Genomic DNA, 16,721 nt, shown 5'->3' on the forward strand with positions numbered 1-16,721 from the left:
GTCATGCTAGAGGATGTTGCAGGCAGCAGAATGTTCTCCACTGCGTCTCCTGACTCTGTCACATCTGTCACATGTGCTCAGTGTAAACCTACTTTTATCTGTGAAGAGCACAGGGCGCCAGCGGCGAATTTATCAATCTTGGTGTTCTCTGGCAAATGCGAAACATCCTGAAAAGTGTTGGGCTGTAAGCACAATCCCCACCTGTGGACGTCCCTCATAAAACCCTTATGGAGTCTGTTTCTGACCATTTGAGTGGACACAAGCACATTTGTGGCCTGCTGGAGGTCATTTTGTAGGGCTCTGGAAGTGTTCCTCCTGCTCCTCCTTGCACAAAGGCGGAGGTAGCGGTCCTGCTGCAGGGTTGTTGCCCTCCTACGGCATCCTCCATGTCTCCTGATGTACTGGCCTGTCTCCTGGTAGCGCCTCCATGCTCTGGACACTACGCTGACAGACAAAGCAAACCTTCTTGTCACAGCTCGCATTGATGTGCCATCCTGGATGAGCTGCACTACCTGAACCACTTGTGTGGGTTGTAGACTCCGTCTCATGCTACCACTAGAGTGAAATCAACACCAGCACTTAAAAGTGACCAAAACATTAGCCAGGAAGCATAGGAACTGAGAAGTAGTCTGTGGTCACCACCTGCAGAACCACTCCTTTATTGGGGGTTTCTTGCTAATTGCCTATAATTTCCACCTGTTGTCTGTTCCATTTGCATGTGAAATTGATTGTCAATCAGTGTTGCTTCCTGAGTGGACAGTGTGATTTCAGTGAAGTGTGATTGACTTGGAGTTACATTGTGGTGTTTAAGTGTTCCCTTTATTTTTTTTGAGCAGTGTAAAAAATACTGCCATGTGAGGCCTTAGGCAGGCTATAAGAGTAAAGTACCAAAAGTGTAATTGCAGGACACTTTTGCCTTTGTGTTTTATTGTCGGTGTATTTTTAATGTTATGTAGAATTTATAGATTAGTTGAACTGGTAGGAAGCATATTGGTTTGTTTATATGATGTGAGAAATTACAATAATAACACTTACAGCACGCTGCAATACTGTGACTAGACAGATCAATGATGAAATCTATGGAGTTATCCACCAAGATTTTAAAGGGGTACTGCGCTGGAAAATATCTTATCCCCTTTGCAAAGGATAGGGGATAAGATGTCTGATCATGGAGGCCTGCCGCTGGGGACCCCCACGATCTCCGGGTGGGCACCAATGGTCTCCGGAACACGGAAGCTTCCGTGTTCGTGACCTCACACCATGTCACCTCCATTCATGTCTATGGGAGGGGGCATGACGGTTAGTACATAGCATAGCTGTCACGCCTCCTCCCATAGATATGAATGGAGGTGGTGTGGCGGCTGTAGTCGCCAGTCATCCGGTACAGAGCAAGGTATATTGTGGGGGTCCCCAGTGGTGGGACCCCCCGTGATTATTTGGATAGGGGATAAGATGATTTCCGGTGGATTACCATTTTAACACTGCAAAGATAACGGTGGTGGCTTAAGTCTCTTAACATGGGCTCTTCAGGGTCAAATATCTATCCAGGTTTACCTAAATAACTGGATATACAAATAATCATACAAACATTGCAATGTACAGGATGCCCGCACCATAGGTCCAGTCCCACGGTGATTCCTCTGTGAACCCAGTATGTTGTCCTTAGTGAAAGTGCATAAATAAAGCAGGAATGCGATAACCCAAGATTGACCGCCATACTATTGTAATGTGTAGCTTATGGCCATGACATCAGTGACTTGAACTGAAGGATCGTCTCAGAACTGGACAGTCACAGCGGGGGACAGAGCAATTTCTAAAATATGAGTTTTTCACTATTTCTGTTCTTTTACTATTCACCTAGTTTTGGGAATCTAGATAACCCGACTCTTTGTGACCAACTTCTTCTAGTATGAGCAACATGCCTAAGAAATTCCCAATAATCCTCTTGTGAATGTAACACAATGATAAAATGATGAACTGAACTCCAGTCAAAACTGAATTTTGAGGTTTGCAGTGGTGCAAAAAAAAAAACAAAAAAAAAAACTTGTGATTAACGAAAAGCATTGGCTTATTTTACCGTAAACAGCGCCACTCTCCTCCAAGTCAGTACCTGGCATTGCAGCTCATCCACATACAAGTATCTGAGGATGAGCTTCAATAGAATATGCTTCTAATGGACAAGATTGGTTATGTTCCCTTAAATAAGCCCTACCTGTGGACAACTACAAATAAAATGTAACAATGTGTATCCAATGTACATAGTACTAGAAATCACAATTGTTATGAATAGACAAATCAAGCAAAAGCCTATAGAAATATACTGCAAAAGTATTGAACACCACATTCAGGGCAGATATTTGGAGTCAAAAGAGGCGTATAAAATGATTCTCTTGCCAGCTTTTCTTTTCAGATACCCATACATACTCATGAATGCATGTAGTGTCTACAGGGATAACCTTTTCTATCAAGAAACAAGAGACAGGTGTATTTTGCATGATACTGTTAAGGACTTTGATCAATTCTAATGACAGACGTCTAAGATTACAGCAAATACAGGTAACTAGAAAACGCCAAAAACCTGTTCATCGGTGGAATGTGATAGAAATGATGTGTACGGCTTTATCTTCATCGAGAGGCTAGCTAGATAAGAAAGAGAACTCCTAGAATCAATGGATCATAATTCCACTGGGGAATTCTTCAAGGGTAGACAAAAGTCAATAAGTAAAGTGCATGGTAAAGTGGACTCAACAAGGCCAACATTGTGCACCCGATGTAATAGCTACTCAGACTAGATGTTGAGTTGATAAATCAATTTTAATACTGTACAACAGAACATACAACAAAGCTCAGTACTGACCTCTTAAACTAGAAGATGTCGCTGCCATGTTCAGCATTAAATATTTCCACACAGACAATAAGATTGTCTTAGGGTACAAATCACATGAGCCCAGTGACATTTGTGCCATGTTACTCCAAAATCCATGGTGCACCAACCACAGCAGATGTCCTCATTGTCCCCATCTGTGAGCTGCTTCTTGGCTGTGCTAAGCTCCCGAGACAAAGTCTGCTATTATCCTGATCAATGTCCAGAAAGAAGAGAACTGAACAAAGTCCTCTGTATTTCTAGGTTTCATTCCCTTTTCCTCTCTATATACAAACATTGAATCCGCAGCTCTAAATTATTCAGTATTTTCATTTATTCATTTCTTTGACATATAGGACACAAAGGTAGACGCATTGTCAGGGTTTTTTTTTTTTCTTCCTGAATCTTATTTTTTTTTTTCAGTTTTTCCTTTTTTTTTGCCAAAAAATGCAAGCAAAAGAAGAAAAAAAAAATGTTAGTTCTTCCATATGACCTCATCTTCAATATGAAGACAATCAAAACAATAAAAAGAGAAGATGGAAGTGTGCCGACGGCCTCCCTCCCTGATGCAGCAGCAGTGTCAGTATGAGGAGATGTGGGGCATCCATTCATGAGTGAAGCAGGCTCAATGTGCCATCCTCAATCTCTTTGCAATTTGTAATGTGGTAAAATAAAGCACCTTAATTTCCAAATGACCAGTACCATTGATGTTCACAGTTAAGACTTCCCTAAACAGGGTCCTATGGATATTAAGTACCAGTCTTCCACCACCAGTGACTGGTGGGTTACCTGCCTTCAAATATCTTCAGCGCTTCCTTTCATGAGACAATAAGAGCATCGGTGTTATAGTGTGGATGGACAGTCCACCATCAAAATTGCAATAATTTTTCTTTCCCCACTGCCTAAAAGCTTTCTATTTCCAACCACTTCTCTTCCCCACCCCCACCCTCAATGTCTCCCTCACCCAGTCCAGAGTCTCATGCTATTGAAGTGGGAGACTGGCTCATTTGCACCCTCATGGATTGAATACAGTTCAGGATTTTTTTCTGATGTCCAGCTAGTGTTATTCCTATCCTCAGGAGGTCCCTGGTAAAAACAAAAAACAAAAAGAGAAAAATAAAACGTTTGTTTTGATTGATAAAATTGATCAATTTTTGATAAAAATTGATAAACAATTTAAAGATAATCTGACAGCTAGTTTACACACACTAAACCTAGTGAACAAACAAAGGGTCACTTACTGCTTTTGCAGTTTTCTGTGCACGGTTATCAATCTTTACACTTTTATTCATAGTGTCCCAGCACACGATGGAGGCAGGGAGCCGGCTCACCCAGCTTCCCTGCCTCCTCCATATTTCTCCCCCATCTTGAATATTCAAAGATAAATATTCAAAGTCACTATGACATGAGAGCTGGGGGGAGGGGGGATGAGCTCTCTTAATATTCAAGACAGGGGTGGGCCGGGGAATATGAAGGAGGCAGGGGAGCTGGGGGAGCCGTTTTCCCATCTCCATTGCACTCTGGAATAAAAAAAAAAAAGATTGATAACTCTGCACAGAAGCCTGCAAAAACAGTAAGTGACCCTTTGTTTTAAAGCCCCTTACCGACAATATAACCCAGTATACCAGGTTAAGTGCGGGTTAACCAGCTGTCAGATTATCTTTAATGGATCTTCTAGGAACTGTTTATTCTGTCTTGTATAGGAGACCACCACAAAGAACAGCTCATTTATAATATCTATGATAGCATGACAAGGTAAAGAAGCTTATATGTTATTCATAGGCTTACTTAATGTTAGCATGTTAGCCTTATTATAGATCAATAAGTACCTCTACAACATCCTACTAAGGAATCTGCCTATTCCACCAATCCCCATCTTAAAGATGGCCACATACATTAGTCAGAAAGAACATTCATGGATAAAGTTTTTTTTTTTCTGAATAAAAAAATAATTCCTTCAATAATCATCTAGAAGATGGTCAACTTCTTTCCGAATGATGACAGTGTATCATTTATTGTTAAATTTCACCTATTTTGGATAAAATTGCTAATTTCCTTTAACTTTATTGTGTATAGGCACCTTAACCCTACGGACACTTACTCTGGGGTCATCTGGGCAACAAGCTGCAGAGAGGTGAAACCAGAGCTCAGGAAGTTGTCTCTGTATTGTCCCATTTTGATAGCGCTCAGCCAGTCATCTACTGAGGTAAAAGCTGTGAAGTCTGGGATGGAGCGGTCGAGCAGTGGCTGGGAAGGCCTATAAAAAAAAAATTATAAATAAAAAAAATTTGACTTAAAGTTATTTCTCAATAGCATTCTTTTGCAAATGGCATACGGAATGATTAAAGGGCTGAATTCATCCAGGTCAGTGATAAGCTATGAAATCCAGGAAATAAGAGAACATAAGCAATGTAAAGCTGGAGCTCTAAAGTGTTGGTTGGCATGCCTAGTACCTAAGCCCTTTCTATCTATAAAATGACAATGGCACTTGAATAAAATATGCCCTTTCAGCTCCCATCATAAACAAACTGCTTAACTTCATCAAAACCCATTGCATCGACTGACATAGCGTATATGGTTTCTGCAGCCAAACTCACACAGCAGGGATGGTGGCCACTGTCTTGAGGCTGGCGGGGTTCCGGATCATTTTGTCCAGAGTATTGACAATCTCCCCAAAGCGTGGCCGGCTGTTTCGATCCTTCTGCCAGCAGTCCAGCATGAGCTGGTGCAGGGCAGCTGGACAGTCCATGGGGGGAGGCAAGCGATAATCCTGCTCGATGGCATTGATGACCTGTAGAGGGAGGGAGAGGTAGTGAGGAAGCGGATTTTACAATCCAAATGGCAATTACATTTAAATAAAAATGATCAAGAACCAAATCGCAGTAAAACTGTAAAACAACAGGAGAGACAATGACTAAAACGATAACCAACAATGCATAAGAACAACAGCCTAGCCTGTCAATAGAATAAAATGCTCCCAGTATTAATATAATCTTCATATACTATTAGTGTAGCCGGGATTAGGATTATAATAACTGTATGTGTTATCAAAATAAGCAAATTATCATCATATTATGAATTTACATTATTTTATATACATTATATAAATAGCTACTTCTGTATGTTTGTAAGTCCTTGCATACCTACAGATAAAGCAGAGCTGAATTTGTCATGTAATAGTGCATTCAAATACTCTCCTATGTCTGTAGTCATTCGGCAGACCTTCTTATACCCTCATTGCACTGATCCTGCCGTTGACTTTTGCTATAGCTCAGTATGGACTTGTATTAATTACTACATGCAGTGCCCTCCTATGTGACTACAGGGGCTCCCGGAGTGAGGGCAATGACCCAGCCAAGGCTACAGCAGGTTAATGACAGCCGCATACTGTTCAGAGCATTGTTCTGTTCTCCCCTTCATTATATCCGCCGCTCACTGCATTACAGTAAGAGCGAAGCATCTCCACCAGCCTGACATATGTTCAAAGCTTCTTCAAGTCCAATTACTTCCCAGCGCACTGGCTGCACTTTCCAATTTTCTTGCTTTATGTGGATTCTTTTCTTCTTTTCCAGCCTGATCCATCTGACACAGCAGTAGCTTCAGTGCTCACTCCCAGTCAACCCTCCCTCTTTCTTTCTTACGCTTTGATTTTTTTTGCAATATTTGAACATAGCACCAGGCAGGAACATCCCCTCCGCTCCACCTCAACCGTGTGATGATAGAGTCTATGTAAACCACCGGCAGGCACCTGCGAGTCACCCCTGGTGTGCCCAATCTGCAGATATGTATGTGTGAGGAAAGGCGTTGTGGATGTGATCAGTATATATATATGTGTATGGGAACAGGACTGGTTAATGTAACTGTGTCAGTAGAGCAGGTCGTATGTATATGAGCAGCAGATATGTGTGCCAGAGTAACTCTGATGTATGGGTTAAAAACAGGTCTGGTGTGTGTACGGGATACATGACCTGGTGTTCCATCATCACCATCATAATCATATGTACAGTTGTGCTCAAAGGTGTACATACCTTGGCAGAAATTGGGAAATTTTGCATTCTGATTTGAAAAAATTATGACTAATCAAACATTAAAACCCCATCTCTTATATTTAAGCATAGTGATCATATTAAAGAGTACTCCACCCCTAGACATCTTATCCCTCATCTAAAAGGTTTGGGGATAAGATGTCTGATTGCGGGGTCCCGCTGCTGGGGACCCCCGTGATCTCGGCTGCGGCATCCTAGACATCTGGTGCCTGGTGAAGCAGGGTGGAGAATTGTGAGGTCATGGCCACGCCCCCTCAGCGAAAGTCTATGGGAGGGAGTGTGATGCATTGAGGGGGCATGGCCGTGATGTCACGAGCCTTCGGCACTGCACCTGATGCTCTAAAGGAACGCCAGGTGCAGCAGGGAGATCGCGGGGGTCCCCAGCAGTGGAACCACAGCGATCAGACATTTTATCCCCTATCCTTTGCATAGGGGCGGAATACCCCTTTAAGCCAATTATAATCACATAGTTGTTTGGCTCCTTATGAAATTGTAATAATAGCAGAAATTCCCCCAAATGGCCCTGAAGTTTACCATGCTCTTGAATGTTTGACCTTGTTACAGACACACAATTTGCCACACACACACACAGGTTAAAAAGGCAATTAAATGTTTTTTGTTTTTTTTATTGCAATTTGTATCCATGTATAAAATAGCCAATGAGTTTGTTAGCTCTCACTTGGATGTACTGGGGAGATACTGAGCCATGGGGAGCAAAAAAAAAAACTGTCAAGATCTGCATTACAAGGTATTGGAACTTTTATGGAACTTTGCCTAGGGGCACAGTACCCCTTTAAATTACTAAGTATTGAGTAGCCTATATCACAGATCTCCAGATGTTGCACCTATTATTTTGTGCATCACTTTACTATATCGTAGGAGCAGATCAACAATAAGGACAGGGTTAGATTCATTACATGCTGATGTAAATGATGCCCAGGGACCCCGCTGGGGTTTGCCAGGTTTCTTATATGGTGTCTTCCATTTTTTGTGATATAGTAGTGCTACAAGCTGTGCTATTTTGTTCACCATTTGTGATTAACAAAACCTCAGCTGCAGATGTGAACACAACCTTAAATGCATCAAATATTCCTAAATGTTCTTAATCTCCAGAGCATTTATTAAAGCGCCTATTCAATTATTTGTGAACAGTCCCCGCCAACTCCTTGGTTACTAATGATATGTGTGTCGGGTGGCATGATGGCCTTATATACTGCCCAGCCCCCAAGGAGGAATTATTTCTCGAGCCCACAGTCATTCCTTTTTCAGATTTTTTTTAGATTATACATATCTTAAGGCAGAAATATCTTACATCTTGGTTGGACATGTCCCAGTATGGCCTCTCTCCGAAAGACATCACCTCCCACATGACAATACCATAACTCCAAACATCACTGGCAGACGTGAATTTGCGATAAGCGATGGCTTCTGGTGCTGTCCATCTCACCGGGATCTTCCCACCCTGGAACAAAACAATAACACTCATTTATATCTAATGTTGGTCTAGTCATTCTCTATGTCAGTGTTTCCCAACCAGTGTGCCTCCAGCTGTTTCAAAATTACAACTCCCAGCATGCCTGGACAGCCAAAGGCTGTCCAGGCATGCTGGGAGTTGTAGTTTTGCAATAGCTGGAGGCACCCTGGTTGAGAAACATTTTACGTAGACAATGGACAATAGACAATATTCCTGTTTCTGATAACATGGGGTAGATACTTAGAAGAAATTCACTAAGACCATAAAACCATAAACCATGAACCATAAATAAATCTCCCAAACATGTCCCTCTCCGGGGAATAATGGGTGGTGCCACGATCCAATATGGTCAATAGAAAAATTATTAAAAATGTACAACGTGTTTTCTGGTAATTCCAGACCCTATCACTAAAGAGTAGCAAAAAATAAAAGTTATTTCTTATGCATTAAAATATATTTCCTCCAGCACATTTATGTGCAAATTAAGGAAAAAGAAAAGTACCAGGATCAGCCGATACCACGATGAAAAAGGGATATCGAGCAGAACAAAAAATATTGGAAATCACACCAACACCGTCCAGGTATGTTCACAATAAATTCCTGCTATGTAAACAACATAATGTCCCAACGGGGTTTTCCCTTGTATGGTTGGTCACAGTGTAGGGGTTCATCAGGGGACCCAAAAAGCAGGATTGACTAGTGTAAATAATAACCAATGTGCAATGAGTTGATCTGGTTCTGGCAGAAATTAATGTCACCTGAGTTTGGCTGATGCATCCTGCAATGATGTGATGATGCCCGGGCCAATCAGGAGGCTTGGACAAAAGGCCAATTACATCTGGCCTAAACTTCCACACCCTTCTCAGGTGGGATATATATAATCAGCCAGTCTATTACTCCTTCATTGTGATTGAGTTCTTTCTACACTAGCTCTTGTATTACTCCTTGTTTGATCTATCCTGTGTATATACCCTTGGCTAAGTGCGCCAACTATTTTTCTGTTTTCTGTATTTGTACTGTGAGCACTCTAGAGTTGGATTCGGCCTGTCTGTTCACTCTTTTACTGTTTGTCTGTTTATACCCTGTGTTTTGTATCTAGTTCTATACTTTTTAACCTGTTGTGTTCTAACCTGCTTTCCTGATTTCTGTACACCGTGGTTGGGGCCATCCTATTAAGGAGGTGGGCACCCCAAAAGGCAGAGACAGTGGTGTGGGTGAGCTCAGGGCTATACTTTTTCCTTCCTGGGACAAAATGTCTGCAAAGCTAAATAGCCAGGTCTAGTATTGAACCAACTTGCTCAGAACCTGTAATGATAGGATATCAATACACTGAGATGTTGTAATGCTTTCAGGTGATGATAGGATACCGATGAGCTCATATATGGAGGGATCCTGAAATGAGGAGCCTCCTTTCCTACAGGCAGCAGCATCTGGTACCTGAGGAAGGGGCCAGTAAGGCCTGGAAACACGTTGTTTAATAAAGTTTCTATTGACCACAATGGATTATGTCTGGGCCCATTTTTTTCTGAAGGATGAAGTGTTTGAGAGATTGGTTTATTGCTGTTATACGCCTCGTGTGTTGGGAGCAGTGACAGATTTGGAGGATCCATAAGGTTTAGCTTATATGTGAGTGACCCAATTCACCTGTTTTTCTCATGCCTTTCTTTTTACATATAACCAAAGAATAAGAAGACAAATCCTAAAAAAACATTTATTTTATTCAAAGCATTGCAAAATAAAGTGTACAAAACCATCTCCATGCGTGTTTCAGGAGTTAGTCTTTTGTGATACCGCCTGGAATAGTAATACGCGTCACCGTGAAAGGTCCACTAGGAAGGACACGGCGGACCACGATGAAGAATTGTACATTAGCTTCCACCAGGGGTGAAGTGGCAGCGCTCAGAGCACTAAGCAACTTTAATAATATTGCTGCTTATTTCAAGGGCAGTGGAAACCTTGACTTGAGGAAATGCATTTAATCTAGAGTGATAAAGACATCTCATTCAGGACCTCGCCATATCTACTGAGCAATGAATTCTCCTCGGCATCTGACTAACACAAACTGAAAACTGCTTTATTCAATCATCACTTCCGAGAAATAAGCTATGCATTATGGATAGGATTTAGATGGGATTACAGGACGCCAAAAAAAAAAAAAAAACTAAAAGAAAGGGAGAAAGAAGGAAGGAACAAGGGAATGTATAACGCTGACCAGATGTGAGTGGAGCTCAGAGACAGCTTCATTTAAACAGACCGCCTACATTATATTTGGAGAGCAGAGAGACGGTATTATCCGTTGTCGGATGAGGGCTCAATAGCGGTGTTCTTTTTTTTAAGGGAGATTTATTCTTAAGGCGCCAGCCCTTTGGTTTTCAAATTATTTATCTTAATAAAATGTCCAATAGATTAGACTTTCAATTACTGGAAAAGCATGTACTGTAAGTCATCGATACAGATACCCAGCAAAACTGATTTATGTTTGTATAGTCCGCCTCTTCCTACCTACAATCCCGCTGTAGTACAATATGATCCATTTACAAATGTAAAATAAAAATATATTTGAACTAAAAATAAATAAGTCAGGGTCAGACCAGTAAAAAGGTGTAGCTATAGAGCAGTAGTCACCAAACCGTCGACATTTAGCTGTTGCAAAACTACAACTCCCAACCGTTAGCTGTCCAGGCATGTTGGGAGTTTTAGTTTTGCAACAGCTGGAAATCCACAGTTTGGAAACCATTGCTAAAGAGGGTGCACATGCAGAATGAGGGTCACCTAGCCTTCTCTCATTTTAGTGTAAGGCACAATGAAAGCCATGTAGAGCAGGGACCTCTGTCATTGTGAGGAGTCCCTGCTCATATGCAATAACCAACGCTTTGCATCACTGTTTACTGTGTAGTCCATAGAGGGAAGTGTCAATATTATGCATCAACACTTAACTCAGCGTTTCCCAAACAGTGTGTTTGCAAAACTTGTACTTCCATCATGTCCATGGGGAAAAAAAGTTAAGTTAAGTGAAGGAAAATGTAATTCTCCAATTTTGGTTATATTTTTTATGCTATTTACTGTGCAGTATAAATGACATAATAAAGGGTCTACTAGGGCAAAACATAAATTTACTCAAAGGCTGGGGGTTGTTGGTTGTATAAATATAATAAACAAACCATAACCTTCTCCTCCCATCCCCCTCAGCTGTTGTGCCAACACTGCCAGTCCTCTTCTGGTCTCTGCTTCTCCTGGGTTGGGTGTCAACTCGTCCCCACAGGACCTGTCTACTTAGCCAATCAATGACTGAGGGGAGACAACTCTGCGGTCACTGATTGGGTGACTTGACATGTCCTGTAGGAAAGGGATGACACAGAACCCGGAAAAAGCAGAGACCGATGGAGGACTAAGGTTATCAGTGCATCAGCTGTGGGGGACTGGAGGAGGTGGGTGCAGCATCAATATCATGATCATTCCAACAACAGAAAAAAAAGCTGACAACGAGTTGTCTACAAATCCTTAACTATTAAGGTGATACTAGTTAGTCAAAAGGACTCAGAAAATATGGTACCAGCACTTTGTTAAATCCATGCCATTGACAGTCAAAGGGGTTATCCAGGAATCAAAAAACAAACCTCCTTTCTTTAAAAGCCCATCCCTGTCTGTCTCCACTTTGTGTGTGGCATTACAACTTGGCTCCATTCACTTCAATGGGACTGAGTTGCAGAACCACACTCAAACTGGAGACAGACGGGGAGTGGTTTTCGATAGAAATTATCTCTGTTTTTTTTTTTATTCCTAGATAACCCCTTTAAAGATGTCCTGACATCATCTAGCACCTTAATGATGTCATGACCTGGTGCCTGAATGATGTTATTTACTTGTGTTCCCATCAGATAATCTGGCTATTATTAGTATAAGATCACTGGCAGAAAACAGTAGGGTTGGAAGAAGGCACTATGCATGAAATAGCCTTAGAGTAGACAATACATTAGGCGAGTATAATGAGTAATAATATTAATAACAACAATTACTATCAACTTATAAAATACTGATTATTTTACTTATTTTGCTTACACTTTTATATGACAGCTGAAAAAAAAGATAGACAGACAGCGCTCCGTAGTGTATTAACCCAGGGATGCACGAGGGGAAGGGGCAAGGTGAATTGCGCGCTTACCCCAGGAGGTTACACTCCACCAAGTGCAACGATGGTTATAAGTGAAATAATATAAAGTGACTGCAGCCTTTCCTCGTCTGGAAATAGTTCATAGAAGGAGCCTCCAAGATTCGGCGGAATAGCAGGGCGCTGACACGGACACACAGGGGAAATGGGAAATGACGTGTTTAATCACCTATGATGCAACGCGTTTCACAGTGCAACTGCTTCATCAGGCATACTCAGGTGAGTACAGATACACCTTTTATACGGTCCTTAGATTAACCCTTTTGGGGAAATCTTAAAGGAACCGCAAAACATTAAAAATCACAATTCCAGTACATGCAACCAATAGAATAAAACATATATGCACAAATATGAAAAAATATATGAAAAAATATGTGAAAAAAATATGTAAAAAAATGTAAAAATATGTGAAAAAATGTATGAAAAAATATATGAAAAAATAAATAAAAAAATTTTTTTCATATATTTTTTCATATATATTTTTTCATATTTGTGCATATATGTTTTATTCTATTGGTTGCATGTACTGGAATTGTGATTTTTAATGTTTTGCGGTTCATTTAAGATTTCCCCAAAAAGGTTAATCTAAGGACCGTATAAAAGGTGTGTCTGTACTCACCTTAGTATGCCTGATGAAGCAGTTGTACTGTGAAACATGTTGAATCATAGGTGATTAAACACATCATTTCCCATTTCACCTGTGTGTCCGTGTCAGCACCCTGCTATCCTGTCGAATCTTGGAGGCTCCTTCTATGAACTTTTATATGACAGGAATCCAAATGACTAATATAAAACTAGTATATCTCATTGTAAACTGTTGTATTGCTCTATGGTAACATTTTTCCAGTGTATATTTTATCTATATATTTTCTCCACAAATGTAAGCTACCTTACCAAGGAGCTGGTATATGTTGGATCCGACGTGTCATCTTGAAGGTAACGGGAAAGCCCAAAGTCTGACACTTTACAGACCAAGTTGCTGTTGACCAGGATATTCCTGGCTGCCAGGTCCCGATGCACATAATTCATTTCAGACAGGTACTTCATGCCAGCTGCAATTCCTCTGAGCATACCCACCAGCTGGATGACTGTGAACTGTCCATCGTTTTGCTGTAGGAGATACAAATAAAGAACAAATAGTAGTCAAATCGGAATAATGCCGGTAAGGTAATGTAAAATGTCCATAAATCACCAGTAAATGGGAATCCATGAGTTGCCCTTTTCTGTCAAGTTGGGTTGTTCTTGGTTATATCTGTGTGTTGGAAACACATAGAACAACCAATATGTCGCCCATTATAGTTCCCAAAAAGGTTTACACCAATTTAAAAGGAGTTGTCCTAACTGGGAAACACCCCTTTTTTTTTAGAATGAAGCTGCCATGACCTAATAGTGCCCTCTGTAGAGAAACAGAGGTATTGCATAATGCCCACTTAAATGTATGTCCTAGAGTAGTGATATAAAAACTGTTGACCTCAATGGCCCTCATTTACTAAGAGTGTTGTGTAGGTTTCTTTGTGGGTTTTAATTCCCTACAATTTATTTTCCACGGTATTTACTAGGGTTTCCCTACATTTTCCACTTTCCCTACACTTTGCTTTTTTTTTTACACATGCTCTGATCTGTCTGGTTTTCCTCAGCTTAAATACACTACATTTTATGTGGAAACCTTAGTAAATATGTTGGGTTTTTGTGAAAATGTCGGGGACACGCCCCTTTGGAGACCATGCCCCCTTTCCCCAGCAGCCACGTCCTCTTTTTGGGTTTTCCTAGCAAAATGGAGAGTTAGTCGAGGTTTTTTTAAATTCTGGCGCAAATTCTGGCACAAAATCTGGCGCAGACAGAATTTCTGGTGCAATGCGACAGAATTGTGTGCACAACCTGACAAAACATGTCGGGTTTGCAATAGTAAATGAGGGCCACTATGTTGCAAAGCTACAACTCCCAGCATGCCCGGACAGCCGTTGGCTGTCCGGTCATGCTGGGAGTTGTAGCTTTGCAATGTATGGAGGTCCACAGTTAGAAGACCACTGTCTTAATAGAGTAAAACTGTGAAAGTCACTGGTTAAGAGAAGGATCAAGGTATACTTGAAATAGACTACAGAACAGCATGCAATGTCAATGAGCTGCTTCTATGGATAGGGGAAATTGTCATGTATTGAAACAGACATGGACTCAAGGGACTGGGACCTAAGCCTTCTTTACCATAAGAACTGCTCATTCATGGAACAGTCTACCTCAGGAACTGCTCACAGCAAAAACAATTGAGGGCTTCAAAACAGACATGTGTCTTTTTTTCAACCAGACTAACTATGTATGAGGAATCCTAAAATAGTGGGAACCACACTTTAAGGCAACTATTGCTTAAAAACAGAGGTTCTTCGTTGGACAACAACTGTGATGACAAATGTGTCAACAATTTTAATCAAAGACAACATGTGTCACAATATAACTAGGTGGACTTAAAGGGGTACACTGGTGGAAAACTTTTTTTTTTTTTTTAAATGAACTGGTGCCAGAAATTTAAACAGATTTTTAAATTGCTTCTATTAAAAAATGCTTAACGGGGTACTCCGCCCCTGGCATCTTATCCCCTATCCAAAGGATAGGGGATAAGATGTTAGATCGCCGCGGTTCCACTGCTGGGGACCCCGGGGATCACAGCTGTGGCACCCCGCCATCATTACTGCACAGAGCGAGTTCGCTCTGTGCGTAATGACGGGCGATACAGGGGCCGGAGCAGTGTGACGTCATGGCTTCGCCCCTCGAGACACCACGGCCCGTCCCCTTAATGCAAATCTATGGCAGGGGGCGTGACAACTGCCACGCCCCCTCCCACAGACTTGTATTGACGGGGGCGGGCCGTGACGTAACGATGCTCCGGCCCCTGTATTGCCCGTCATTACATGCAGAGCGATCTCGCTCTGCGCAGTAATGATAGCGGGGTGCTGCACGAGCGATCCTCGGGGTCCCCAGCAGCGGGACCCCGGCGATCTGACATCTTATCCCCTATCCTTTGGATAGGGGATAAGATGTCTAGGGGTGGAGTACCCCTTTAATCTTTCCAGTACTTAATAGCGGCTGTATACTACAGAGGAAATTATTTTCTTTTGAGGTTTCTTTTCTGTCTGACCACAGTGCTCTCTGCTGACATCTCTGTCCATTTTAGGAACTGTCCAGAGCAGCATATGTTTGCTATGGGGATTTTCTCCTGCTCTGGACAGTTCCTGACATGGACAGAGGTGTCAGCAGAGTTCACTGTGGTTGTGACAGAAAATAAATCACAAAAGAAAAGAATTTCCTCTGTAGTATTCAGCTGCTAATAAGTACTGGAAGGATTAAGATTTTTTTATAGAAGTAATTTACAAATCTGTTTAACTTTCTGGCACCAGTTGATTTAAAAAAAATAAATAAATAAAGTTTTCCACCGGAGTACCCCTTTAACCCTTTGAGGAGTCTGGAACAAAATTGGAGCCAACCCAAGTGTGACCATACTGAATGTCCATCAGCCTTCCCGACACCACCATCTCTAAAGAACACAAATCTTTTTTTTTCTTTTTTTATTCAATAGAAAAGAAAAGAAACCTTTTTTTTTTTTAGAATTTTAAATTGAAATTAAATTGTGAATCTCAGACTGTTTTATGTGTACATAGAGTTTTCTCAATGCCGCTCTGCTCTCAAAAACCTTATTCAGATACTGTCCTTTCTTTCTACACGAGAAAACACCAAGGACTTCATCTCCAATGCAGCTCATAAATATAAAGAAAAACACACAGGAGCGGCTTTATTAAAGCTGTATGTGAAATATAATAAGCTGGCTTTATTCCTTTCAATGCATATGCTTCTGTCAAACATGCAAGGGTAGCCAGCAGTCACAATACATCTGTAATGCTGCAGCGAGCGGCTGACAATTCTCTTCATTAGTGGATGAAAAACATATGAGGTGTTATAACAAGGGTTGTGACTGCTAACTAGCAAAATAGCTATTTAAGCTTATGGAACACATGGTTGTGTAACATTATTATCGAAAATACAGTATGTAAATGTAGGAGGCACATTATGAGCACGACAGGGTGGCATGCCGAACTTATAGCAAGCATGTCCCTAGGCTCAGGTCACTACAGATTCTATACTTGCTCTGAAAAAAGGAATAAATAAAGGAAAAAAGCATAT

At 41.2% G+C, this 16,721-nt stretch overlaps 1 protein-coding gene across 1 annotated transcript in view; it reads right to left on the reverse strand.

The window, feature by feature from the left end:
• Positions 1 to 2,795: 2,795 nt before the first annotated feature.
• EPHB1 (EPH receptor B1) overlaps positions 2,796 to 16,721 on the reverse strand; it is a 324,736-nt gene continuing 310,810 nt past the window's right edge. The window contains exons 14-18 of the mRNA XM_056564388.1: positions 13,446 to 13,661; positions 8,222 to 8,371; positions 5,461 to 5,654; positions 4,965 to 5,120; positions 2,796 to 3,949 (exon numbers count right to left, since the gene is read on the reverse strand). Coding sequence (XP_056420363.1) covers positions 3,841 to 3,949; positions 4,965 to 5,120; positions 5,461 to 5,654; positions 8,222 to 8,371; positions 13,446 to 13,661 — 825 coding nt within the window. The 3' untranslated portion in view covers positions 2,796 to 3,840. The remainder of the gene's footprint in view (positions 3,950 to 4,964; positions 5,121 to 5,460; positions 5,655 to 8,221; positions 8,372 to 13,445; positions 13,662 to 16,721) is intronic.

The sequence above is a fragment of the Hyla sarda genome, chromosome 3 (genome assembly GCF_029499605.1).
Source record: "Hyla sarda isolate aHylSar1 chromosome 3, aHylSar1.hap1, whole genome shotgun sequence".
NCBI lineage: Eukaryota > Metazoa > Chordata > Amphibia > Anura > Hylidae > Hyla > Hyla sarda.